The 25418-nt window shown below is 53.7% G+C and overlaps 8 protein-coding genes across 8 annotated transcripts; 6 read left to right on the top strand and 2 right to left on the bottom strand.

The window, feature by feature from the left end:
* Positions 1-367: 367 nt before the first annotated feature.
* On the bottom strand, positions 368-1171 carry J4E88_007158 (uncharacterized protein; the record flags this gene model as incomplete). Its single annotated transcript, XM_049400779.1, has 1 exon — positions 368-1171. One exon carries the CDS (start codon positions 1169-1171, stop codon positions 368-370), a length of 804 nt encoding a protein of 267 aa, XP_049253727.1.
* Positions 1172-5213: 4042 nt separating this feature from the next.
* Positions 5214-6836, top strand: GLN1 (glutamate--ammonia ligase; the record flags this gene model as incomplete). Its single annotated transcript, XM_049400778.1, has 4 exons — positions 5214-5216; positions 5268-5300; positions 5354-5446; positions 5814-6836. 4 exons carry the CDS (start codon positions 5214-5216, stop codon positions 6834-6836), a joined length of 1152 nt encoding a protein of 383 aa, XP_049253726.1.
* Positions 6837-7528: 692 nt separating this feature from the next.
* Positions 7529-9271, top strand: J4E88_007156 (uncharacterized protein; the record flags this gene model as incomplete). Its single annotated transcript, XM_049400777.1, has 3 exons — positions 7529-7738; positions 7801-7920; positions 7976-9271. The coding sequence occupies 3 exons, from the start codon at positions 7529-7531 to the stop codon at positions 9269-9271; spliced, it is 1626 nt and encodes a 541-aa protein (XP_049253725.1).
* A 617-nt stretch (positions 9272-9888) lies between these two features.
* On the top strand, positions 9889-11607 carry J4E88_007155 (uncharacterized protein; the record flags this gene model as incomplete). Its single annotated transcript, XM_049400776.1, has 6 exons — positions 9889-10057; positions 10112-10349; positions 10400-10532; positions 10581-10613; positions 10700-10954; positions 11005-11607. 6 exons carry the CDS (start codon positions 9889-9891, stop codon positions 11605-11607), a joined length of 1431 nt encoding a protein of 476 aa, XP_049253724.1.
* A 1664-nt stretch (positions 11608-13271) lies between these two features.
* Positions 13272-14254, top strand: J4E88_007154 (uncharacterized protein; the record flags this gene model as incomplete). Its single annotated transcript, XM_049400775.1, has 2 exons — positions 13272-13380; positions 13431-14254. 2 exons carry the CDS (start codon positions 13272-13274, stop codon positions 14252-14254), a joined length of 933 nt encoding a protein of 310 aa, XP_049253723.1.
* A 169-nt stretch (positions 14255-14423) lies between these two features.
* On the bottom strand, positions 14424-15241 carry J4E88_007153 (uncharacterized protein; the record flags this gene model as incomplete). Its single annotated transcript, XM_049400774.1, has 2 exons — positions 14424-15119; positions 15176-15241. The coding sequence occupies 2 exons, from the start codon at positions 15239-15241 to the stop codon at positions 14424-14426; spliced, it is 762 nt and encodes a 253-aa protein (XP_049253722.1).
* A 1488-nt stretch (positions 15242-16729) lies between these two features.
* On the top strand, positions 16730-17557 carry J4E88_007152 (uncharacterized protein; the record flags this gene model as incomplete). Its single annotated transcript, XM_049400773.1, has 1 exon — positions 16730-17557. One exon carries the CDS (start codon positions 16730-16732, stop codon positions 17555-17557), a length of 828 nt encoding a protein of 275 aa, XP_049253721.1.
* Positions 17558-18196: 639 nt separating this feature from the next.
* On the top strand, positions 18197-24006 carry J4E88_007151 (uncharacterized protein; the record flags this gene model as incomplete). The annotated part of the gene is made up of 6 exons (XM_049400772.1): positions 18197-18426; positions 18495-19077; positions 19140-19687; positions 20178-22571; positions 22625-23504; positions 23590-24006. 6 exons carry the CDS (start codon positions 18197-18199, stop codon positions 24004-24006), a joined length of 5052 nt encoding a protein of 1683 aa, XP_049253720.1.
* Between the last annotated feature and the right edge of the window lie 1412 nt (positions 24007-25418).

Here is a 25418-nt window from a genome sequence, read left to right as displayed (position 1 = left end):
AGTGCAGATCGTGAGGATGTAGTCACATCTACAAAAATACCTTTTAGGGCAGCCGCGACTAGCGTCTCCATCACACTCTGCGTCAGCGGCGGATTTAGAGCTACCACAAGTCTTGCAGTTACTTTCCTCATTTAATTAGCAGAACTACGCCACTTCCTACGTCCGTTGCCGGATACATTCAAAGTTGCGGTCTACATTATTGTGCATCCTGATCCTCTATGAAACAGTTGACAGAGTAGGCGGCAAATAACACGAAGTCGGTCTGGTATATTGGCTCTACTTGTATGTGCTGCTAAGTACAGAACCAACCCTCGTGGTCCTCCTCGATCAATCCTCCTAAGCGAGGCTTCCACGCCGTCTTCATAGTCTACCTGCTTGCATCACGGCGGAGTCCAATCTTTTTCGTCGCACCCTTCAACACACGTTTCAAGCTGTGGCCACTCAATCGCTTCTTCGCCTGTCCTGCGCATGCATTGCCTGACTGCGCCTGGCTGGTATCATCCTTGAACTTCGGCGATTTGGCAACAGCTGCGATGTTCTCAGGACTTGTTGTTGTAACCTGAGCTTCATCGCGATCATGCGGAGGAGAATGATCATTGCCACTGAGGCCTGGCGGAGTGGGGTGGCTTTTGTTTCGGTGACCGAGCGATCTGGTGATGTCGTCTGAGGTCTGGCCCTGTTGAGATTCGTGTTCAGGTATCGGTGCAGTACCATCTTGTGATCGCGAGCGCGCGTGAGGATCAGTAGGAAGGACTGACGATGCCGACGTTCTCTTCTCTTGACCTGTCTCTTCCGCCTTGGTGCTCACGGGTCGCTTCGAGATCTCCATCTTCTTGACACGCTCAAGTTGTGCCCGCATCGCATCGCGCTTTGCCTTGTCCGAAGCGCGCTGTTCGCTGGAACGAATCTGGGAAGAACGAATATCTGACTGGAGACGTGCATTCTCTTCAAAAAGATAGTCCAAACTGGGCCAAGCTGAGCTGTGGTTTGGATTCTGTTGACCGAGCTGCATAAGGGCCTGGAACCCCGCGCGACTCTCTAAAGGCCATCCTTTGGGACTGAATGTATGGTTGCTATCGGGCTTGGACGGCTTTGAGGTCTTGTTGCGTTCCGCTTGGTGTCGCGCATCGATAGGCTCATCACGATAGCAGGAGAAGTTGCTGTCAGCCATGGCTCTGTCAAGTCTTTCGTCAGTGGGTCATTCAGTGAAAGACGTGCGGTCCTCACTGTCGAAGCTGCACCGCTGGCTCAATGATGATGGCGGAAAAGCGCGCAGATCCAGTGAGCTCTGTTGTCAAGAGCGGGGGGTGAGAGTGATGTAGCCAGAAGCGTGTTGTGCGCGTAGTGGAAGTGGAAGGGTAGAGCTTGGGTTAGACTGTGTTTGCTCATGCCGACCGGTGATGTCTGTGTGGTTGTCCGCATTGGGCCATCGAAGGGCAGAGTCTCCACGTTCACCTTTTTTGAACATATCCCAATTCCAGGTACCTTGCGTGAGTAAAGTGTAGGCTGGATGCATTCGCTAATAACTACGTCCCCTACTCATCACATCATCCGTTGACGCACTCTTTCCGAAGATCCAACAGGCTCCCTTCAGCCTGCTCTGCCGAACGACCTGCTCTTCTGTATCACGTTCTAAGCCTCTTACTTTGTTTCACCTCTCTGAGCCGCACGAGCTGATCTTGGGATATCTGCAAGTCTCAGGACTTCAACAAGCACTGCAATCGCGGTGTTGCTTTGTGATTACCTTGTGAACACATCACCATGTAACACTGACTTTGATACAAGCTAGATGCAAAAAACGCGCAGGGCAGGAGCGTCGTGGTTGCTGTTACCCCATCGCAATCGCTCATTGGCCACGGCTGTAGCCCAAGCTTCCTCCCCTCATCATGCTCCAACTTCACGACATGACCACACAAGACGATTGATTCTTCTTTCTCGAGCATTTGCTTCCTGCTCTTTCAATTCCGTCACGTTCTAAGACGTTTCGTGCGACCACCTCTCGCGGTCGGTCAGGTAATGGCGATGGAATACCGGCGACACCATCCAGCTCCTGGGCCAGTGTAGGCAAGTACCTATGTTTCGATGCTCGGTGCAAACAGTTCGACCTGCAGTGGGGACCGTTCATCTGTACCGTCTTGAGCGAACGCCAAAATCTGCTGCCCCATGCTCACCAAGGCGCTGAGGAGACTGAAGCGGAAGGAACGACATCGCGTTTCTCGTCTGTCGCTGCCAGAAGGAGCGGAGTGAGACATCTCTATTCTACTACTCATCTTCAAAACGAACCAGTCAAGTGAAAAAGCGACCGTGGTAGCGCGTGGCCCACGACGTACTCCAGTCTTCCTTCTCTTACTCCGCCCTCTCCTTCGTCCTCTCGCGCAGCATCACCTCGATTTTAGCGAATGGCCGCCATGTTGTCCCACTCGCGAGGCGGTATTTACAGTCGGAACAGAACTCGCTGCTGTTAATCGATCCCATGTCCTCGGCATAGGTACATGCCAAGGCGTGTCCGTCGACGAACCGAGACCGACAACATGGCTCACCTACAAACCTATCGCGACCCCAATGGCAGCAGGGCCGATGATAGACGTGTTCGATATAACACATGTACCGCTGTGTGATGGGGACGTCTTATCCGAGCGACCAATTCGAAGCCCTGGAGGTGCCGACGGGAGTGATTTGACGAACACTGACCTTTCGCAGACAAGACCATATTGCCAGTGTACAAACACGCAAACACTACGTGAGGCTCCTTCATTGTGCAGCGACAGAGACAATATCGCGGAACCGTCTGCTCGCAATCCCTTGTTCAACCCGACGTTTGGCGTCGCAACTGCTACTTCGTCAATGCGTCATTGGCATTCACCATGATTGGCCCATGTCGATACAGTGGACCATGAATCGCCGACAATCACTTCTCCAGCATCTTCGGGAGCTCAGAGGCAGTGATCCGGAGAAGCTAATTGCGCCATGGACTGAGAGCGGGTGGAGTTGTACTAACGCGAGATCAGTGCGCATAACCTATAGCCACATCGCCCCCCATCCGGCAGCGACGCCAACATCTACCCCGGATTTTCCAACACCATGCTACTGGCGCCATTTCCGGAGGCCTAGCTTCCCGGAGGTCGGCCATGGCCAAAATCTTCCCCCGTATCGTTCCGAGCGCTTCGTCCAGCGTAGCCTATGCTGCTGCAGGTACACCCGTTGCTGCCACCCCACCACACCCATATCGCGCTGCAGGTCATCAATCGTCCCGGACCGCACCAGAGGGGTCGTGCCACACATTGCTTCTGTGCGCACGCCGGGTATCGCAGCGACGCAGCCCAGAGGCCAACGCCATGTGGCAGAGACACCGTTCGCCGATGGCTGCGTTAGAGGGAACTGATCGCCTTTTCCACGTCTGATGGTTGGCCTCCATATCTCCCAACGCAGCTAGACGTCGTCTCGCGAACGACTCGCAATGTCTGGTGGTGTGCGTTTCCTGTCGGTATAGGCCGCACGTGTGAGCACTGTCCATGCTCAGCACCACCACTCCACTGGCTGACTGGCTGCCTGGCGTGAACCATGCAGATGAGGCTCCCTGGATCAGCGCAAGCTATCATCTGGGGAAATACAAGCATTCTCGACCACGCTCCAGCACACGAGCGGGCCTCCAGCCTTGCCTAAAGCGGAGATGACACCGCCACATGCACGGTTCCTGATCTTCACGTCAAACGTCAGGCTGTTTGTGAACTGTGATGTGACGTTTGCGCAGATGGTGCTACTTGTGAGATATCGACATTGTGAAAAGCTGTTGTTGTGTCGCTGGCGGGCAAGCATGTCATCCAGGGCGCAACGGCCGGCGGCGTTACTCGATGGGCTAACGTAACATGGAAATTCGCCCATGTCCCTTATCTCTGGTGCCAGGGGGCATGCAGTGCTAGCGGATCGACGGCTCGCCCGCAACCCCGCTAAGCCCAACGTCGACGCACGATAATGTTGAGCCGACGTCGCTGTGCGGCTTTTTTACCTTTGTCGGGATGTCTCGAACGCGCTGGATTAATCACAATCGTGGGGTTGGAGAGGGATTATCATTTGGATGACGGCAATTCGTGCAACTCGAATGTGCCGCGTGCGCGCTGTGTCGCCGGCGGGCCAGGAAACCTGTGGGGTTGAGATGGGAATCCTCCAGCCGTACCATCGAAGTCGAGACGACACCAGCGACAGAGACTTCCAGCGCTCTTCTAGAATAATGCACGTCCTCTGGTCCCAGAAAATAGAACGGGCACACCGGTCGGAAGGCCATTAAAGCCTCGGATGCTGACTACAAGAAACGACGTTGAGCGGTTTGCGTGATGCTGCCATGACGAGGCAGGACTAACTGCAACTGCAGCCATTGGCCCGAACCGGCCTTATCGCCCCCCGATGTCAACCCCGGGCAACGGCGCGCCCTGCCCAGCGCGACGGTTATGCACTACAGCGAGCTGGGCATGCAGGTGTCGCGAGACGTGGACGCACAGGGTCTGGGTATTCAGGGTTGCGCAGCTCGTGTTGGGCACAAGTTGACGATGCATACGAACGGCCATCGCAAAGCAATAGTCGTGTGGAGCGGTGTGTCGTAACTGTCGTTGGTACGGGCCAAGGCCGAAGGGCATGACCAATTCGGCAGTACCTGGATAAAATTAGCTGCCCTTACAGCGACGCTACCCAGCGTCAAATCGCTCAAACTCGGAAGCTGGTGAGGCTGTGCGTCTGTGCGTTCGCCCGTCAGCCAACATCACGATGCGCGACAAAGACCGCGTGGGCCTATGGTAAGCCTTGGAAACCGGCGACGCGAGATTGGGCACAATATCACCAGAGAGACGGTACAACCGTGGCTAGCGGAAGCCTAGAGATTGCAGAGTGGGCAAGGCATGCTGGGATGCGGCGTAAAGTCGCGCGTTTAGAGACATTGATTGCTTCTTCATCCCACGGAAACAGTTCGGCGACGCCTCTTGGCTACGGCCAGCCTAAGTAGTATCTGAGCACGGCTAGCCCCGCCACAGGCCGAGACAGTCAAAGCAATCCAGCATTCTTACCTTATAACAGACCCCCAGGCCCGCTATCCTTATCTACTTGCCCATCATAACTCCCCACTTCACACAGAGACCCCTCTTATAACCCCTCCACTGCCTTGTCTTGTCGCAGTCAAGAGTTACTTGCTATTCCCTCACCACCACACATACACAACCACAGTCATGGTACGTGTCGCCGACTGCTACTACACGCGACTCTTGCTGACCATGTTCTAGGCGAACTCAACGATTGTTTCCAATGCGGCCAACGTAAGTCTACTGCTCGCGTGCTACATCCAAACACATGCTAACGCGCATTGCAGCTCAAGAAGTACCTTGACCTCCCCCAAAAGGGCGCCGTCATGGCCGAGTACGTCTGGATAGACGGTTCCAACGGAATCCGCTCCAAGTCAAAGGTGAGCATTTTCCAGCTTTCCGATCCCTCAACCCGATCTCCACGATCTCTGCGATATACCGCGGCATTTGCACCACGCTACGGCTGCGGATCGGTCTAGTCTGCGGTTCGAGGTTTCTAGCCGAGAGCAGCAACTGGCTGCGACGCGCCGTGCGATACACAATCTGGAGAAGCCATTCGACGACTGGAGTCGCGAGCGTGGTGGTCTGCATGTGTGACGCACATGGCGCTAATCGCTCCTTCTGCCGGGAGTTTTGGCGTTCCTTCTTATCGCACCCCACCACCAGCCACAGCCCGCAGTGACGTCGTTCCCTTATCCCACCCGACTTCATTCCGATTACCCGAGGCTCATACTGACATGCACGCAGACGCTCAAGTCCAAGGTCGAGAGCCTCAAGGACCTCCCAGAATGGAACTTTGACGGTTCGTCGACGGGCCAGGCGCCTGGCGACAACTCGGACGTCTACCTCCGCCCCGTTGCATACTACCCCGACCCCTTCCGTCTGGGCGACAACGTCCTGGTCATGTGCGAGACGTACATGTCGGATGGCTCGCCCAACGCCTACAACTTCCGCCACGACGCCGCAATCATCTTTGAGAAGCACAAGGAGCACGGCTTCTGGTTCGGTCTGGAGCAGGAGTACACCCTTCTCGACGAGTTTGGCTGGCCTTACGGATGGCCCAAGAACGGCTTCCCCGCCCCCCAGGGCCCCTATTACTGCGGTGTCGGTACCGGCAAGGTCTTCTGCCGTGACATTGTCGAGGCTCACTACAAGGCCTGCATGTACGCCGAGATTGCCATCTCCGGCACCAACGCCGAGGTCATGCCCGCCCAGTGGGAGTACCAAGTCGGTCCCTGCCCCGACATCTCGCTCGGTGACCAGCTCTGGATGTCGCGCTTCCTCCTCCACCGCGTCGCTGAGGAGTTCGGTGCCAAGGTTACCTTTGCGCCCAAGCCCATCCCCGGTGACTGGAACGGTGCCGGTCTGCACACGAACGTCTCCACCAACGAGACTCGTGGTGACAACGGCATGAAGGCCATCGAGGCCGCCATGGAGAAGCTGTCCACCCGCCAAGCCGAGCACATGGCTGTCTACGGCTCCGACAACCAGCTCCGCATGACCGGCAAGCACGAGACTGCCTCCTACGACAAGTTCACCTGGGGCGTCGCCAACCGCGGTTCCTCCGTCCGTATCCCCCGCGCCGTCGCAGCCGAGGGCAAGGGCTACTTCGAGGACCGCCGCCCGGCCTCCAACGGTGACCCATACCAGATCACCGGCATAATCGCCGAGACCATGTACGGCAAGGTCGAGGGCGCCGATGTCGCCAGGTTCGCCAAGAAGGCGGAAACCGTCGAGACCGAGATGGTCATTGACATCCACAAGCCATAAACAAATCTTCCTTTGCTCCCTCTTCTTCATACCCCCTTTCGCGCTTAGACTATTTGTTTGATGATGTCGCCGCCGCCGCCTTCTTTTGAGATGGCTGGCTCTTGGGCAACAGTGGTTCGGTCGCGTTTCTCCCTCTTGCATACATCGATTGAGGTTGCTTGACGACTTGGAATGGAACTGGAACGTAATAGCACGAGCAATGAATTTATGTCCACTGTCTTGACTTCTCATGTTGATGCTGATTATCTAGTGTCGCATGCCGCCGTTCTCTCTTGCGCTCGTTGACATGCAACTGCTATATACCGACAGCGAACATCCACCATTAGTCCTTGCTGATATAAGCCGTGCTGCGATTGGTGGAATGTAAGACCATTCCTCCCGCTACTTTACCACCACAGAGAACATCTTTATACGGGTGCTTTCGCAGATCAGGATTCCTTTTCCGCATCATACTGCCATTCGTCATACACCAAGAGCTCGTTGTCATACTTTTGCCTACCTTTTCCACCTGCACACCCCCGGATAAACCCTTAACCGAACTAGCAAAGGCGCATTTGTGGCGGTCGGCAAGCGAGCTCTTCGGCATATTCTTTCCCCCAGACTTCAATCGTTTATAAAGATGGGGTACCCCACTGGAAGCATGGCGGAGGCTGCCGACTGTTATATGCATCCCTTCGCAGCGCGTCACGAAGATGTCGAAACGCGAAGAAAAAGCCCCGGAGCCTGTTGAGGGCGTCACGGATCTGGAACGCGTGGTCACCGCGACACACCAGATGGCGGATGATGCAGAGAAAGATGAAGGGCTTATGGTTGTGGATACATCGGCTTCTGAGCGCTTGCCGTTTTCGAAAGCACGGTGTGTGGCGCTTGTTACCACGATTGCTGCGGCGCCGTTTTTGAGCGTGAGTATGCCCGACCAACCTTATTGGAGAAGAGAGGAAGGAGACTGATTAACTTGCGATAGACCATGGCGGTTCAAGCATCGGTTATCATTCTACCTACCATCGGGGAGGAATTGGATATTCCAGTCAGTCGTCAGCAGTGGATTATCTCCGCTTACAACCTTACATTTGGCTGCTTCTTGGTACGTCGTTCATGACTCTCTCTTATATCTACCCTCTCCTAACACATCCGCCTAGCTTCTATGGGGCCGTCTAGCAGACGTCTACGGCCGACGAATGATCTTCCTCTGGGGCTCCGCAGCCTTCACACTCACATCAATAATAACGCCCTTCATCCCCAACGAGATCGGCTTCGACATCTTTCGCGGTCTCCAGGGTCTCGCTGCCGCCGCCATGGCGCCAACTGCTCTCGGCATCCTCGCTTCGACCTTCCCACCCGGCAAGACCAAAGACATTGCTTTTGGATGTTTTGGCGCCGGAGCCCCACTGGGTGGCGTCTTGGGCAATATCTTTGGTGGTGTCGTGGGCGAGTATCTCGACTGGCAATGGGTTTTCTGGTTGTTCGGGATTATTGCGGGGATCTCTACGGTTGCGAGCTACTTCGTTATCCCAATTCCGCCGTTGACACCCGAACCTGTGTTGCGCAACACGGTGGATTGGATCGGCGGCTCGCTCATCACCATCGGTCTCGTTATCCTCGTATTCGCGCTCTCCGAAGGTAACGTCGTGGGCTGGAGTACGCCATGGGTACCCGTCCTCATCGTACTCTCACTAATCATCATCGGCGCATTCGGCTTCTGGCAGCACTACCTCGAGCACAAGACAGAGAGGCGACCGCTGATGAAAATGAGTATCTTCAAAAACGGCAAATTCACTGCTGCCAATGTGCTCATGGCGCTGTTCTTCTCATCCTTCAACAACTACCTCATCTTCGCAACCTACTGGTTCCAGGACTACCAAGGCCTTTCCGTTATCCAAACCACGCTGCGCTTTCTACCGAACGGCATCACGGGGATCCTGGTGGCTACGATTACGGGGCAGATTCTGTCTCGCGTGCCGGGCGATTATATACTCACGTTTAGTACTATCTGCGTGAGTATATCCTCCCTGCTCTTTGCGATTCCTATTCCGGTGCATACGACGTATTGGGCGTATGGCTTCCCGGCTATGGTACTCTGTGTCTCGGGTGCGGACACCATCTTCCCTGTTCTCACGCTGTTTGTGGCCAAGACGCTGCCGGCGGAGGATGCTTCGCTGGGAGGGGCGCTTATTACGGCTGTGGGTCAGATTGGGAGGGCGGTTGGGCTGGCGATTGCGACGGCGGTTCAGACGGCTGTTGTGGCTAGGGAGAAGGGGTTAAGTGTGGATCAGATTGGTGGTGAAGGACATAAGACGGAGCCGTGGGATGATGCGCTCAAGGTGGGTATTAGGACGACGGCTTGGTTCAACTTTGGTATGAGTGTTGCGTCTACGGCTGTTGTCATTTTCTTCATCAGAGGTATCGGGATTATCGGAGGAAAAGGGAAACGGTAGTGCATTAGTGGACTTATCGAGCAAACCACCTGGTACCAATCGTTCCCCCGCTCTCCTGCGAACATCGGTCCAAACTTCGGAAATGCCACAGAGCCTTGGAATGATAGCGCTGACCCACAAAACGGTGAAAGCAAAGTCCTCCTACAAGGACCCAGCAAGTAAAACATCAGCCATCCCCTTGCCCTATCGTCACGTATCTTGTCTAGCAAATAACAACGTGGTCCATCCGGGTCTATACCCCAAGCGGCTAGTGCAATCACGACATACCACCTCTCGATTTCGTGTACAACCCCAACTCATAAGCCCTTGCAACATGCCACCATTCCATGCAGCAACGCCGAGGACGATCGCCCTGTCAGAACGCAGCAAATCTCGCATTGGAGGCGGGATGCCATGCGCTCCAATGAGAGCACGCCGTCGTGCCTGAGGTTTGCCCGTCCGGCTTGGGGCATGACGCTGCCGCGGCTTGAGCTGATTGACCCACGTTCTTGCATCATTTGAAGCTACGAGGAATGCGAGGGTGGTGCGGTTGATAAGTAGACCTTCGTGCCGTGTCTTCGTTGGAGGGATAGCACACGTCTCGACACCTCCGCGTGAAAACCAGTGTGAACGTAACGATGGCTTCGGAGAAGAACGATGCACCCGCTGCATCGACGTCTTCCGCGAGCGACGTAGAAATCGTCCCGGGCACCATCAACGAAAAGAAGTTACTCAGAACGTTGGATCTAAGACTCCTGCCTGCGGTGTCAATCTTGTATCTGCTCAGCTTTCTTGATCGCAGCAATGGTACAGACTTCATCTTTCCCACCGCTGAGGAAGATATACTAACAAATAGCCCAGTCGCCAACGCACGTATCGAAGGCCTAACAACCGACCTAGGCATGACAGGCAACCAATACCTCACCGGCCTAACCCTCTACTTCATCGGCTACGTCCTCTTCGAAATACCCTGCAACATCGTTCTCAAACGCACAACGCCGAAGTTCTGGTTGCCTACGCTGACAGTGGTTTGGGGTGTTGTGGCTACGCTGATGGGTGTTACGCAGAACCTGTCTGGCTTTTTTGCGGTGCGCTTCTTGTGGGTGGCCTGGAGAAGACGATCGTGTGAAATAGACTAATGATTTGTAGTCTCGGGATGGCTGAGTCGGGGCTGTTTCCTGGTGTGGTGTATTATCTGAGTATGTGGTATAAGCGCAATGAGCGCCAGTATCGTATTTCGTTGTTTTTTAGCTGCGCGAGTCTTGCGGGGGCTTTTGGTGGTGTATGCTATCTCTCATACATATGCAATCTTCAGTACTGACGGTTCCAGATCCTGGCATATGGAATCGCGCATATGCGTAACGTGGGGGGATACGCTGGGTGGCGATGGATCTTCATCTTGGTACGCCCACCAATCTGCTAATGAGTTCGTCACTAACAGCAACATAGGAAGGTCTGCTCACCATCATCATCGGCATCATCGCGTACTGGTTCATCTCAAACTACCCTGCCACCGTCAGCTGGCTCAGCAAAGAAGAAAGAGCGTTCGTGCAAGCGCGTCTCAAAGCCGACAGCGACGCAACGAACGATGAAGCATTTTCATGGGCGGAAGTGCTGCTAGCCGCAAAAGACGTCAAGATCTGGCTCTACGCTTTTGCCTTCCACACCATGAGTCTCCCACTGTACACTCTATCCCTATTCCTAGTAAGCCAGCCAACTCCCAAAACACACACACCACTCTAACACCACCCAAGCCAACAATAATCCGCGACATGGGCTACACATCCGCCCAATCCCAGCTCCTCACCATCCCCCCCTACGCCGTCGCAACCCTCTTCACAATCTTCTGGGCCATCCTCTCGGAACGCTACGCCCGCCGCGCCCTCTTCATCCTCACCACCTCCACCGTCGCAATCATCGGCTACATCATCCTCCTCGCCAACACCGATCCTAAAGCACGCCCAGGTGTATCCTACGTCGGGACGTTCTTCGCAGCCATCGGCATCTACCCTTCCGTCGCCTTGGTCCTCTGCTGGCCCGCCATCAACGTCAGCGGGCAGACCAAGCGCGCAACGGCTAATGCCATGCAGATTAGCATTGGGAATTTAGGAGCTGTGCTGGGAACGCAGTTGTACCGCGCGAACTCTGGGCCGAGATACGTGCTTGGGCATAGCTTTGCGCTGGGGTATTTGTGTTTGAATCTAGTGGTTGTGGCAGCGTTGTGGATGTTGTTGAAGAGGGAGAATGCGGAGAAAGAAAGGGTTCTGACTGAGAGGCCGCAGACGGGCGGGTTTCATGATAGTGTGGAGGATGTGAAGATGGGGGATCGGCACCCGAGGTGGAGGTTCCAGGTCTGATGGTTGAGGCTGTGAAGAATTAGCTGCTAGAAGGAAATATATGGCTCACATACTGTGATCACGGTATCGAGACACCGTGCCTTTTTGAAAGGCGGAAGAAGGATGAACGTACGTAGGTAAACCACACGTAACGATACCTGAAGAACATGCGATAAGAAGAGCGGAATCGAGCATACTCATTTCTAACCCATGTCCTCCGTGCTTTGGAAGAACGTGAGACCTTGGAGTGCGCACTTGGCAAGTTATCATCACGCTTCAGACGTACCCAGATGACGACGTTGGGTCTCCAGTTTAAAGCTCCTCCACCGACGATATACTTTACTACCCTGCACTCCCAATGAATATGACGTTTGTATCACAGCTGTGAGGCGCTGAAACGCCGAACACCCGTTCCACAGCCAGCAAACCTTGTGTGCAACCTTATGCGGGTGATCCGGTAGTGATGAGTTTCCTTCAAACCATCGAGCACTATGCGAATGTTGGACATTCGATGTGTGAGGTCATTTTTGCCAGGATAGAGAAGAGTGTTGCTGGTGTGAGCTCATGCGATGAGATTCTCGCTGAAGTCGCCGGTTGCCTATGAGCTGCGCGGGAACAAGAGGTGGCATGGCAACATGCAAATCCCGAGCCAGAGAACGAGCGAGCCATTTCGGGATTTCCATTGTCTAATGTCGTATGAGCCGAGGTATACAGATACCGTTTGAAATTCCATGAATGACGTTGTTTGTCAGATGGAGGAGAAGCCTCCGATGACATTTGTAATCCTCGACCTGCTAGGCTCCAATGTCGAGAATGATTACATTCTACGTATCTGGGCGCTGGGATGCTTGCTACACAGCTCTGGCCTCGCGGGAACATGTCCTGTTCAAATTTAAGCTTCGCGCCGTTGGGTTTACTGGACAACTCGCCGTCGCATCCGGCTCAAGTATGGTACCTAGGTAGATGCGATTCGCCTCGCACGTGTCCACTGGTTACTGGACAGGTACAGTCTGAACTTGCGTCCTCACCGTATCCAGTACCGTGCGGTCGTATGTATAGTCGCAGTTACACGTGAAGCGAAAGTTACCTAGGTACCAACGGCAAGTCGACGCGACGGCAGACAGCGGAGAAAACCAGTGCGGGGTCGACCACCACGAAGCCTGAAGCGATCCCCCATACATACACACCAACTCCACAACACCACGCGCAGCCGGCCGTTCCCGCTTACCATACAGCAGCACACACGTGCCTGAAAGCGAAAGCGAAGCTGCCGAAGTGTATATTGTGGTTTTCGATACACTAACACGGCGGCGTAGCGGCAAAACAAAGTGCGAACATGGCGATCGGTCAGGCGCTACTTGCCCTGAACGTTCAGGGCGCAGGTCCGAGCCTGTCACAGCGATCACTTTGCGCCACCAGAACACATCGGCCCCTTGAAGAAGTTCAGGCTTGGAGCTTGTAGTGCGGAGTCATGCGGCGTACCTGACAGCCAGTAGCTTGTGATCTGCACGGCGCGGTGCTTGAACGACTCAGGATGGCTGGTTCCGGGAGTTGTGTTACGGTGCCTTGGGATGGCGGAAGCGTTCAGGGAGGGGAGTGGAGTCATTGGCAGGGTCGTGTATGTATATAACGCGTCGTCGCTTTGATGAAAGACTTGTTGTTGAGTATTGTACCATTCTGTCACCATGAAGCTCTCCACCTTTGCCGTTGCCGCTCTCGCCGCACCTTTCGTCCAGGCTGCCCCAACTGACATTCGGGAACTCGCCAACAGGCAGACAAAACCCAAAGAACTCAGTATGATATACCAACCGTATGCGACATGATCGCTTGCTCACCACCAATAGTCCAACCCGAGTTCTACCCAGTCCTACAACGATACACCAGATACGCCGTAGCCTCCCTCGCCACCTTCGTCTACGGCTTCGGAACATGCAAAAGCCCTCCCTTTGGATCAAAACTCGTCCGAAAAGTCGTCTCCGACATTGTAAACGACACCCAAGTCGCCGTCTTCCAAGACGACGCCGCCAAGGAATTCATCGTGTCCTTCGCCGGCTCATCTTCACTACAGGATTTCGGAACAGACTTCAATTTCTTCTTCATGCCCTTTGATTCAGCACCAGGCTGTACCGGTTGCCAAGTCCACGGCGGTGTTCTGAAAGGATGGCGATCTGTTCAGGCTGGTGTTATCCAGGCTCTTGCGGAACTACGTGCTGAGCAGCCGTCCTACTCCACCATCATCACTGGTCATAGTCTAGGAGGTGGTCTGGCAAGTATTGCCTACACCGACCTCAAAGCCAACGGCGTACCAATCAAGATCGCATACACCATGGGCTCGCTGCGCGTCGGAAACCAACAGTACGCCGACTACACCGACAAGTTGTCTGGTGCAAGCGACACCCAGCTCGGCACTCTCATCCGTATCACGCATCGCATCGACGGTGTACCTGGTTTACCGCTCACCCCCATGGGTTTCGTGCACACGCGCACAGAGATCTACGAGCAAGACACTTTACCCATTCTAGGTACTCAGAGTGCTGGGACAACGTACCGCTGCTTTGGTCAGGAAGCCCCGGATTGCAACAAGGGGACTGCTACGGGCTTTATCAACCAGGATCATTTGGTGTATACTGAGATCAATATGACGGATGGGGCGCAATGTAACAACTGATAGTTTGATGGTCGGAAGGAGAGGGATGACGATATTCATGATGATGCATGCTTGTAATGTACGTTTAGTTTTGTTTCTACCAATACAATACACTATTGTACTAGGACCGAGAGTTCTCATTCATTTTGGTTGTTCTGACTCCCTTATAAGTAAGCGCCGGTGTCCAGAATCATAGGTTTCTCAGCCTCGCCCGAGTAATAATCGACTGATCTAGCGTCGCCATGATTGCTTGACCATCAGCATCCGCCTGAAGCGCCTCACAAGCCATGCTCAACGGAAAACCAGCCGATGAAATACCATACAGCATAAAGTCTTCCTGCAGCAGATACTCCATGCTCTTGTATATGCAAGTGCTGAGCTCCAGGCACTCCTCCCGCAACGCTTCGGGGCTGTATGCCGCATCATCATGCACTACATGCTTTAGTCCCGGAAACCGGTTCAACAGGCCCTGGATCTCCTTGAGGCAGAGGAGCTGGAAAGCCCAGAAATAGACGAATACGTTGGCGATACCGAGGCTTGGGTACCAGAGTGACTCGTAGGTGCCGCCGAGATCGCGCTCTACGCTCTGTCGACAGGAGATTGGTTCTAGGGTGTTTGCTAGAAAGCCGCTGTGCCAGTTTTTGAGTTGGGATATGCTTCCCATGAGCTCTGTGATGAGTTGGGAGGCTGATCCAGCCGTGCCAACGGCAGCGGCGTTGGGAGAAGTAGGTAGTACGACGTCAATCTTCTCTAGGAGACCAGGGATGTGTGCCGCGACACCTAAGAGACTCTGTAGTGGGGCACCTTTGTGATGCTGGAAGGGGAGTGTAAGCCAGGATCCATCTGCGAAGAATGTCGATTTCCGAAGTATGAAGGCTTTGAGTACCTAGGACGTAGACATGTTAGATCATGAAGAGTTTTCTGGTATGGCGTTGTACTCACTAAAAGCGGTCTGAAGCCCATGAGCATAGTATGCTCAATGCCTGATGCGAAGAGCCCAGATGGCATGAGTTGAAACATCTTGCTGACGCCTTCCACATGTATCAGCCAACTTGACTCTTGGGTTGGCGACAGCACCTGCCATATGTCGTTAGCCTTTGCTTGAACTAAATGACTCAAAAGACAGCCAGAAAGACCAGTAGACAATCATTTGAGATATGGGCGAGGTTACCTCCGTCAGTGCCAAACACATAACTGCGGCAACAAGTTCGCTCCTGTAAGCGTCTCCCACAGCTGCAAGACTTTCTCCCAAAAGACGGAGACTATCCTCGTATTGTGCGACTACTGCATTGAGACAGTCTTTACGCTCTCGATATGCGGTGATAGCAAGTGCCAAAGCGCTCACGGCCGAGTATAAACACTGAGAATACGGTCCAGTCATATCGGCAGTCAGTTCTGGCAGGGCCTTGGCCCATGAGCCACAAAACCATGAGCATTGTTCAGATGCATGTGTCGCATTACATGGTAGCTCTTGGACGGGGATGAAATTGCGCAAGATCAACGATACTTTCTCTCGGACGATGGAAGGATCCGGAGGATATGAACCATGCGAAGGTGGTAAGTCGCTGGACGTGAAGGTGGCCTGCTGGGGAAGTCTAGTCGACTCGTCTTTAGCCTGAGTACAACCCGATTCGGCATCGGAAGGACGTTGCGCATCCACTGGGAGAGGAAGCTTTGTCCGCGGAGCCGATTTCGGACGCGCCCTTGGCTTTACTGCCGTTTTGGTCGCATCGAAGGGTACAAATAAGGCGTCCGGGTACCCTTCGCATGTTCGCTTACTGAAAACACATTGAGTGCATGCTGGACGCTTGCCATCGCACTGTTTAATAGCAGATAAGATCAGCACATACATCCCGAAATCAAGGAAACATGCATACATACCTGAAGTTTTCGTTTGCGGCAAGTATCACAGAGGTTCTTTTTCCTGACCTTCATAGCAGAGGTACGCGTCCGTGAGGGAACGCGATATGTTACCGCAACCGGAAGGTATCGATTGGCTTCGGGGTTTTACTCCCGAATTGAATAGCCTGGGGTGGGGCACTACCATGAAATCTGGTATAGGATGGAAATAGCTAGGGATGCGTTGACGCAACGCGGAGGGTGGCAGCTGAGACAGCGCCCAGCCATGATGTAGGTGCTGTGTTCATCCAATTAGAGGAGGACATGTGGGTCGGGGTTCGCTCCTTCGTTGGGCTTAGCGCTTGAGGTGACAACGCTACTACCCCGGGTATCGTCCGTCATGTTTCTATACTCTACCAGAACTCATCAAATCATGCGAAAATTCTCTGATGCTGATTAACGTTGCTGATCAAGTAATCATCGCACCGTTCGCCGATGTGCGAATTGCCCTAGGCCGTATGTCACGATGGCTCTCATTGATGGGGCGGCTTGGTATAAAGCCCACCACTGCGTTCCATTGCATGGAAGATTGATACCCAGGTACTAATATATCATCACTCGACTATTCGACAAACGTAACGTATATCTACCACAATCATGCCGGCCTCTACCTTCAAAAACAAAGTAACCATCACCCACATCGGCACCGCCACCGCCATCCTCGACATCGACGGCATCACCTTCCTCACCGACCCCTTCTTCTCCCCCGCTGGCACCGAGTTCAACGGATCGGCAGCGATTCTCAAAGTCCACGAGGACCCAGCTCTGAAGCTGGACCAACTACCCCACATCGACGCCATCCTCCTAAGCCATGAGAACCACCCCGATAACCTTGATGACTTAGGACGCCGACTCGTCGACGGCCGGCACGTCGTAACCACCAACGATGGCGCGAAGAATCTTGCGCCCCGGCCGAGCGTCCTTGGCTTCAGTGACTGGCAAGAAAGAGACGTGCGGATCGCAGGAACGACATTCCACATCACCGCTACACCCTGCAAGCACTGGCCCGGCCACGAATGCGTCGGCTTCGTCCTGCACACCGAAAGTTTCGGAGTCGCAGCAGACGGCCGTCCGAACGCAATCTACTTCTCCGGCGACACAGTCTACATCGAAGAGCTTGCAAAGATCGCGGACAAGTACCACATCACTGTCGCTATCATGAACTGTGGTAAAGCGACGTTTTACGAGTTCACTGATGAGGGTAAACCGGGCCAGCCAGGCGATGCTTTACAGATTACTATGGATGGTCGGCAGGCGGCTCATCTGCTTAAGGATCTGAAGGGTGATGTATTGGTGCCTATGCATTATGAGTCGTGGGATCATTTCAAGCAGGGTGGTGATGGGCTTGCGAGGGAGTTTGAGGAGGAGGGTGTTTTGGAGAGGGTGAGGTGGTTGAAGCCTGGGGAGGCTGTTGAGATTAATTGAGCTGTGGACGGAGTGAGAAGGCTATGATAGTGTGTTCAGTGATGTATTGGTAGTAGTTGAGCCTTACATGTTTTGAGAGTTGTAGAATGTTGTAGTGATAATAAATAAGTCTGTCTATAATTTGAGGTGTTCAAAATGTCTTGTGACTTCAACATCGTGCTTGCTTTCCAAATCGAAAGCCGAATGATGAATGATCAAAACAACAAGCGCATGTATCCGTTTCAGCGCATCACAACAAAAATCACAATTCTTTCGCCCAAATCCCGAGATAACTCGGCAGCATCAACGCAACCCAACGAGAAAACTCTGCACTCTCTCACAACTTCTTCCAGCGACCAAAACACCGTCTTCTGTGTATATGAACAACGCAGTGGGTCGGCATTTGATACCACATCCGGCCTAGCGCCACGATCATCTAGACCAGGAGTTGGCTCATCTTCGGGCAGAAACATCCTTTAATGCTGATTATCAATCCGTACCAGTTCGCCGATGAGTGAACAAATCTCTCGTCTCGTACGTGCGTGTCTGTAATGGGACAGTATATATAGTTCTAAGTATCCCGACCACTGGCATCAGGCATCCGCTAGAACAGCCCAAGATCGACACTTTCTACTTGGCAATCTTGACCAAAGTAACAACATGATGTTTGGAAGAAAGACCACGGACGACCATGAGAGTAAACTCTCTTCGACACCAGCAGATCATGGCGAACCAAAACACGAAGATACCGAATCAGCCACACTACCATCCACAAGCACGAGCCTCGAGGAACAACCCCAAGACGGAATCACCGCTCAAGAACCACCAGAAGGAGGCTTAGTCGCGTGGCTAGCAGTCCTCGCATTCTTCCTCGCAATCATGAACACATGGTACGTCCCCCTCTCCCCTCCCCTCCACCAACCCCCCAAACCCTTGCTAACAACCACCACCTTCACAGGGGCATGATAATCTCCTTCGGCGTCTTCCAAACCTACTACGTAACCACGCTGCACCAAACCCGCTCCACAATCGCCTGGATCGGCTCCCTAGCCGTCTTCCTCCTCTTCTTCACCGGCATCATAAGCGGGCGCCTCACAGACGCCGGGTTTTACCGCTCCGTAACCTGCACGGGCGCTTTCCTCGTCGTGCTAGGCACATTCATGACATCCCTCAGCGAGACGTACTGGCAAGTACTCCTTGCACAAGGCGTGTGTACGGGATTGGGAAACGGGTGTTTGCTCACCCCCATGTCGACGCTTGTTACGAGTTATTTTAAGAGGAGGTTGCCGTTGGTGACGGGCATTGCGGCGTGTGGGAGTGTGACGGGCGGGTTGGTGTATCCGAGTATGGTGAGGACGTTGTTGCCCAGTGTGGGGTTTGGGTGGACGTTGAGGGCGATTGGGTTTATTCAGTTGGGGACGTTTGCGGTGGCGTTGGTGGTTGGGCGGCCGAGGAAGGTGGTGAGGAAGAAGGGGCCGCTGTTGGATGTTAGTGTGTTTAGGGAGACGGCGTTTAATTTGCTGCTTGTGGGGTCTTTTTTGGTAAGTTGTGTTTAATCTGCGAGCTCCAGATGGTATGGACCCGTTTACTGACGGATTTGCAGGCTTTCCTAGGAGTATTCTTCCCGTTCTTCTTCCTCAGCTCGTACGCGCGAGAGAAGCGGGGGATGTCGTACACTGAATCTCTCAATCTCACACTCGTTCTGAACGGCATCGGCTTCGCAGGTCGACTGTTGCCCAGTCTGATCGCCCGATACTGCGGCACGATGAATGTCTACATCACATTCATCTTCTGCTCTGCACTCTGCATGTATACCTGGGTCCCGGTACACTCGACTCCCGGGCTCTACGTATGGACAACCTTTTACAGCCTGTCTGTAGGCGGAGTTCAGTCACTCTCCCTGGCTATTGTTCCTATCATTATCTCGGATACATCGAAGATGGGTGCTTCGTTTGGCATTGTGTTCGCGGCTATTGGAGTTGGCGCATTGATAGGCTCGCCGGTTTGTGGTGCTATCATCACGTCGAGTGGAGGCTCGTATACTGGTGCGCAGGCTTTCTCGGGGAGTGTGTTGGTTGCTGGAGGACTGATCATACTGGCTGCGCGCGAAGCGAAGAGGCGGCAGAAACAGGAAGACGTCTGGGTGAAGATGTGAGGGCCGCACATCGGAACTCTGTTAGTTCCTTTATTCTTTTGGTGTTTTGTTATTGTAATTTAGCCTTCATGCGCATTACCAGTTACATGGATGCATTCCTTCCAACCGTGCCACTGCTATGGCCATTCTTCGACGCATCTCTGAGACTAGGGCCTAGAGTGTTTTACTTGTAGTAATATATTGTTGCAACTGAACCATGCCAATGGCGAGTGTCGTGAGATCGTGCCGTCGAGACGCACGGTCTGTGTTCGATGAAGATAGATGGAGACCCTGAGTTCCACGTGCGGTAGATCCTGTGATAGCGCGTTGTTGTTTACGCGTGGCCCACGTGTCAGACGCCCCGCTTTTACCCTTTGCCCTAGCAACATCGACTGTGCCGGCCGCCTAATTTGGCAACAACACGAGGGGCACTTCCATCGCGACAAGTGAGACACCTCGCGATAAGACTGCCGCAGTGACAAGACGATACCGGTCCATGCATAGTAGTCAGCGGAGACACCGTGCGCCGTTCCGACCGATCGACACCCTCTCCTCCGCTCAGAAGCCCGCTCTCAAAACCCCAGCGGCCACCGCCCACGCCTACACGTCAGACGATAGCGACTACCCTCACGAACAGTCGACCTCTCTACTTGGCGACTCGAGCAATCTCTTTGACGAAATCGAGCGCCCGGCGAGCCATCCCACACAGAAGGAAGTCCTTCAGTCCCGCCTCAAGATGGTGCGCGAGCGAGAGCCTCCCATGGCTCAACCGCCACGCGATGGAACAGCGGCGCCGCCTAAGCCTCTACAAGACCTACGAAACCCAGCCCCACAGTTTGGCGAGACAAGCCCGTTGAGGAACCCGCTGAAGAAGGACCGGAGCGAGCAATTTGCACACCTCTTCAACAAACCCAAACCGGGCCAGATGCGGCCAGAACACAGCCAGACGACTAAGCTGCCGTCTCAATACTCGGCGCCTTCTAGGCCGTCACAGAGCTCAGCCTCGGGTGGTAGCAGGGACACGCTCAACCGACCCTTCAAAGTCCCTTCCGCACAGTCAGGTTCGCGCTATAGCACAGCGTCTACCTCATCGACCGGTTCCGACATCTTTGAAATCGATGCCTCGCAGTTTCAGCCTCGCCCGTCTCAAGGTGCCCCAGTGCCCATCCCACGGCCATACAACCCACCACCAAAGACCAGCCATCCTCCCCCGCGACCGATTTACTCGTCCATGGGCCACGCCGATGGCTTCCAACCTTTGAACAAGGGCATGCACAACCCGCTACAACAGGCGCGTCAGACAATCATATTGGACGACGAAGACAACTTCGACCCAGACGCGGCTATTCGAGCCGAGGGTGGACGGTTCGGCGAGCCCGACCCGTACGCGTATGTCGACTCTGGTGCGGCAAGCGAGAACATCAAAGCGCTGCTCGAGGGTGCTTTCGAGGAAGACGAGAAGATCCCCAGGACGCGACTTCGTAAGAAGAAGAAGCAGCAAGAGGATGACGCTGGCAATTCCCTGGCGGACCGACTACAAGCGCTCGCCGTCAAGGATGAAGAGGCCAAGGCAGAGGCTGAACCAGAAGAGGAAGAGGAAGAAGACGATGGAACGGTCGAGGGTCTCAAGGTGAAGCTTCTGCCTCACCAAGTCGACGGTGTCGCGTGGATGATCGAGAAGGAGACCGGAAACCACAACAAGAAGGCCAAGCTACCCAAGGGCGGTATCTTGGCGGATGATATGGGTCTGGGAAAGACCGTGCAATCCCTTGCCCTAATTCTTTCCAACCCACGACCGGAGAAGGGTGTTGAGCCAGAGAATAAGAAGAACAAGATTTCCGACTCCACCGGCAAAGGCACTCTCGTCATCGCTCCTCTGGCTCTGATCAAGCAGTGGGAGGCTGAGATCAAGAGCAAGGTTGCCAAGTCGCACGCCCTCAAGGTCCTCGTACACCACGGCCCCAACCGTACAGAGTCCGCTGAGAAGCTGAAGCAGTACGACGTCGTCATCACTACCTTCAACAGCTTGGCTACTGACTTTGCGAAATGCGGCGATGGCCCTGACGGTTTGAAGAAGGGCTGTTTCGCCGTCTCGTGGTATCGCATCATGCTGGACGAGGCACACACTATCAAGAACCGCACAACGAAGATGGCAAAGGCTTGCTACGAGCTTCGTTCGCATTACCGATGGTGCCTCACCGGTACACCGATGCAGAACAACATCGACGAGCTACAGAGTCTGATCAAGTTCCTCCGTATCCAACCGTACTGTGAGCTCTCTTCCTGGAAGGAGTCTATCGCGCAGCCAATGAAAAACGGTCGCGGAAACCTTGCCATGAAGCGACTCCAAGTCTTCTTGCGTGCCTTCATGAAGCGTCGTACAAAGGATGTGCTACGGAAGGAGGGTGCTTTGAACTTCGGCGGTAAAGCCAAGGAGGGCGAGGAGCGCCCAGCCTTCCACATCGTTGCGCGAAACGTCGAGACCATCATAGGAGAGTTCACGAACAAGGAGCGCATTTTCTACGACCGCTTACGAGACCGCACACAAGCCCGGCTTGATGAGATGATGGGCGGTGAGAAGCAGGATTACATTGGGGCGTTGGTGTTGCTGCTTCGTCTGCGCCAGGCTTGCAATCATCCTAATCTGACGAAGAGCAACGTCAAGGATGACAAGGATGCTTTGACAACCGGTTCAAAGTCAAATGCTGCAGCCGGTCTACAAACTCCGCGAAAGGCAGCCAAAGATGACGCCGATGATCTTGCAGATCTCTTGGGCGGCCTCAGCGTTGCGACTAAGCGCTGTGATATCTGTCAAAACACACTTAACAGTGACAACACAGCTGCTGGCGGAGTACGTTGTACAGAGTGCGAGGAAGATCTGAACGGATCTGTCAAGAAGAAGTAAGCCAATCTCAAGCAAAGTCCCAGTAATGCCACATACTAACTATCTATAGGCACAAGTCGAAGAAACACCGCAAACACAAGCACAAGGACGGCAAGAGCAAGAAGCACCGGCAACCGAAGCCAGTCGTGGACTCCGATGACGAAGAAGACGCGCCGCAATCAACCGCAGCAAAGCACTCTCGCAACCGTCGCGTCGTTGTCGACAGTGACGACGAAGAAGAGGAAGGCGAGTGGCTCGTCCCTGAAGATCAACAGCAGGCTGAAGACCTGGGCAAGGCTGGCGGTACCGACGATGAGAACGCAGAAGGCGGTGGCGATACTCTTGCTACTGTGGACTCTGACGCATCCGAGACTGAGGATGAGAGCAAGAGCAACCTTGACTCGTTTGTCGTTCACGATACCGACAGCGAGGACGGCGCGCCTGTTTCTCGTAAGAAGCTAGCGAAGAAGCCACAAAAAGTCATTAGTCTCGACTCTGATGACGACGAGGCTGATAGCGAGAGCGAGAATGGCAGCGGCAGTGACAGTGATAGTGGCTCAGACGACTCTGCAACCGATTCAGAAGAAGGCGACTCAGACTCAGACTCCGAAGCCTCAGAGTCTTCCTACAACGCCTCCGACCTAGTCCCCTCCACCAAAATCCGCCAACTCCTCGCCATCCTCGAAAAAGAAACCGGCGAACACAAAGTCATTGTCTTCTCCCAGTTCACATCCATGCTCGACCTCATCGAGCCCTTCCTCAAGCGCGCAGGCTACAACTTCACCCGCTACGATGGCAGCATGCGCAACGACCTCCGCGAAGCCAGTCTGCAGAAGCTGCGTGAAGATAAGCGCACGCGTGTTTTGCTGTGTAGTTTGAAGTGCGGGAGTCTGGGGCTTAATCTCACGGCTGCGAGTCGGGTGGTTATTATGGAGCCGTTTTGGAATCCGGTATGTATATGTCCTTTCTGTACCTCCTCATACCATACCTCCCCACACCACAAGAACCACCTGCTAACATACGTTTCCCCAACAGTTCGTAGAGGAACAAGCAATAGACCGCGTCCACCGCCTCAACCAAACCGTCGACGTGACCGTCTACCGCCTCTCCATCCACAACTCCGTCGAAGAACGCATCCTCGAGCTGCAGGAAGCCAAGCGTAAACTCGCTAACGCCGCCATCGAAGGCGGTAAAGCCATCAAAAACCTTACGATGAAGGACATGATGGCGTTATTTAGTCGAGAGAGTGAGTATGATCGCAGGCATGATGATGATGCTAAGGATATGGAGTTGTATGGGAGGAGGAAGGTTTTGGATGGGGAGGGGGAGGCGGATAGGGGAGAGGATATTGGGGAGGCTGGGGGGAGGAGGAGGAAGGCGGGGAGTTTGGGGTTTAAGGCGGTTAAGAGGACGGAGAGGAGGGATGAGGGGGGTGCTTATGGACGGCGTTGAGGGAGATTGACAAGTAGGGTCATTGGCGTCCTTGGATGGTGATGATTATGAAGATGGGGTCATGATATGGTGTTTACGGTATGGCATGGCATGACACAAGAGTTGTTCTCCAGCTCTTCTCATCGTGTCTTAGACATGAGATTCTGATTGGTGCAAGATGGTCTAAATGTTTGTGATGTGCTATCTGTAACATCTGCTCTTGTGTTTACGATACACTGCCCATTCGAAAGGACCTGATTGGATGGGTACATACGGATTTCGAAAGGTATGAGTCGCTCGTCTGCGTTCTGTGATCGCAGTGCCATGGTACGATAACTTGATAGCAATGATGAGTACATGAGGATATCAATCCCTTCCTTCTAGATGATCGTAATGTCTTCTTCTGGCATTTGGCGGACAATGTCTTCCTCTGTTTCGAACTCTAATTTCGCGACACCTATTCGAATATATCGTCCGCATGGGAGGTGATTGAGTAGAAGACCTTGTAGATGGTAGCCAGTGATAGTGGTTTTATCTTCTGAAAGTACCAGCTGACTATGTATAACTGCGAAGGACGCTCTCTGAGTATCTTCATATTCACGATAATCGAAGAAAATGACCAGAGTTTGCGGATCTATCGATGACCATTTTGCAATCGTCTTAGCAGTATCCAAGAGCCCAGGCAGGGATAGTGTCACTTCTGTAATGTGGTACTCCCATCCGGTGAGTTCTTGTCTGCCAATCTCGATGATCCAGTCCAAGGTCCCCAAGTGTGATCGTACTCCAATCGATCCGTCTATCACTTGGCCAAACATGTCTCGCGGGTTGGCTAGAGATATTTCATGATTGATTATAGTGGCCTCTACATGAGTCGGATTCTCAGGGATATCTCGCGGGGATAGAACCGAGCATGTTGCCGATGCCCAGCTCCAAGATGGTGCGATATATGTTGGAGAGCGAAGCTCCGGTGGCGATATAACTACCCACAAGAGACTCGATGGTAGTGTACTGCTCCATAATCCCGCCAGATACTGGCACTTTGCCCTCTTGTGGACCTCAGATGCAATTCCCGATAGCGCAATGAGCTTATCTGTTTCGAATGTAAGAGCGCACATGGTATATCTGTGCACGAGCAGCCACCAATCGGCGCTAAGAAGAGCTTGGTCTTGAGACTGGCTCCCATGACACAGCCGTTTTATGTGACCATAGTTATTGGGAGACTCTTGATCTGGCAATCCATCATTGGGGAAGACTTCAGAAGCCTGGAGTTGTCGGCACTCCCACAGCGCCAATTCGGTGGACATGTGGACGATACGAGGCGATAGTATTCGTTCTTGTAATACCCAAGCTCTTCGATTCACGGGTGCGGACTCCACTTCAGTCCACCATCTTTCTGATTGGGTTATTAAGAATAAAGTTTCCTCTCCATTTTC

Source organism: Alternaria novae-zelandiae (genome assembly GCF_023758075.1).
Source record: "Alternaria novae-zelandiae strain BMP 2774 chromosome Unknown scaffold_14, whole genome shotgun sequence".
Taxonomy (NCBI): domain Eukaryota; kingdom Fungi; phylum Ascomycota; class Dothideomycetes; order Pleosporales; family Pleosporaceae; genus Alternaria; species Alternaria novae-zelandiae.
The sequence above is the reverse complement of the archived record's forward strand: the minus strand, read 5'-3'. Positions and strand labels throughout refer to the sequence as shown.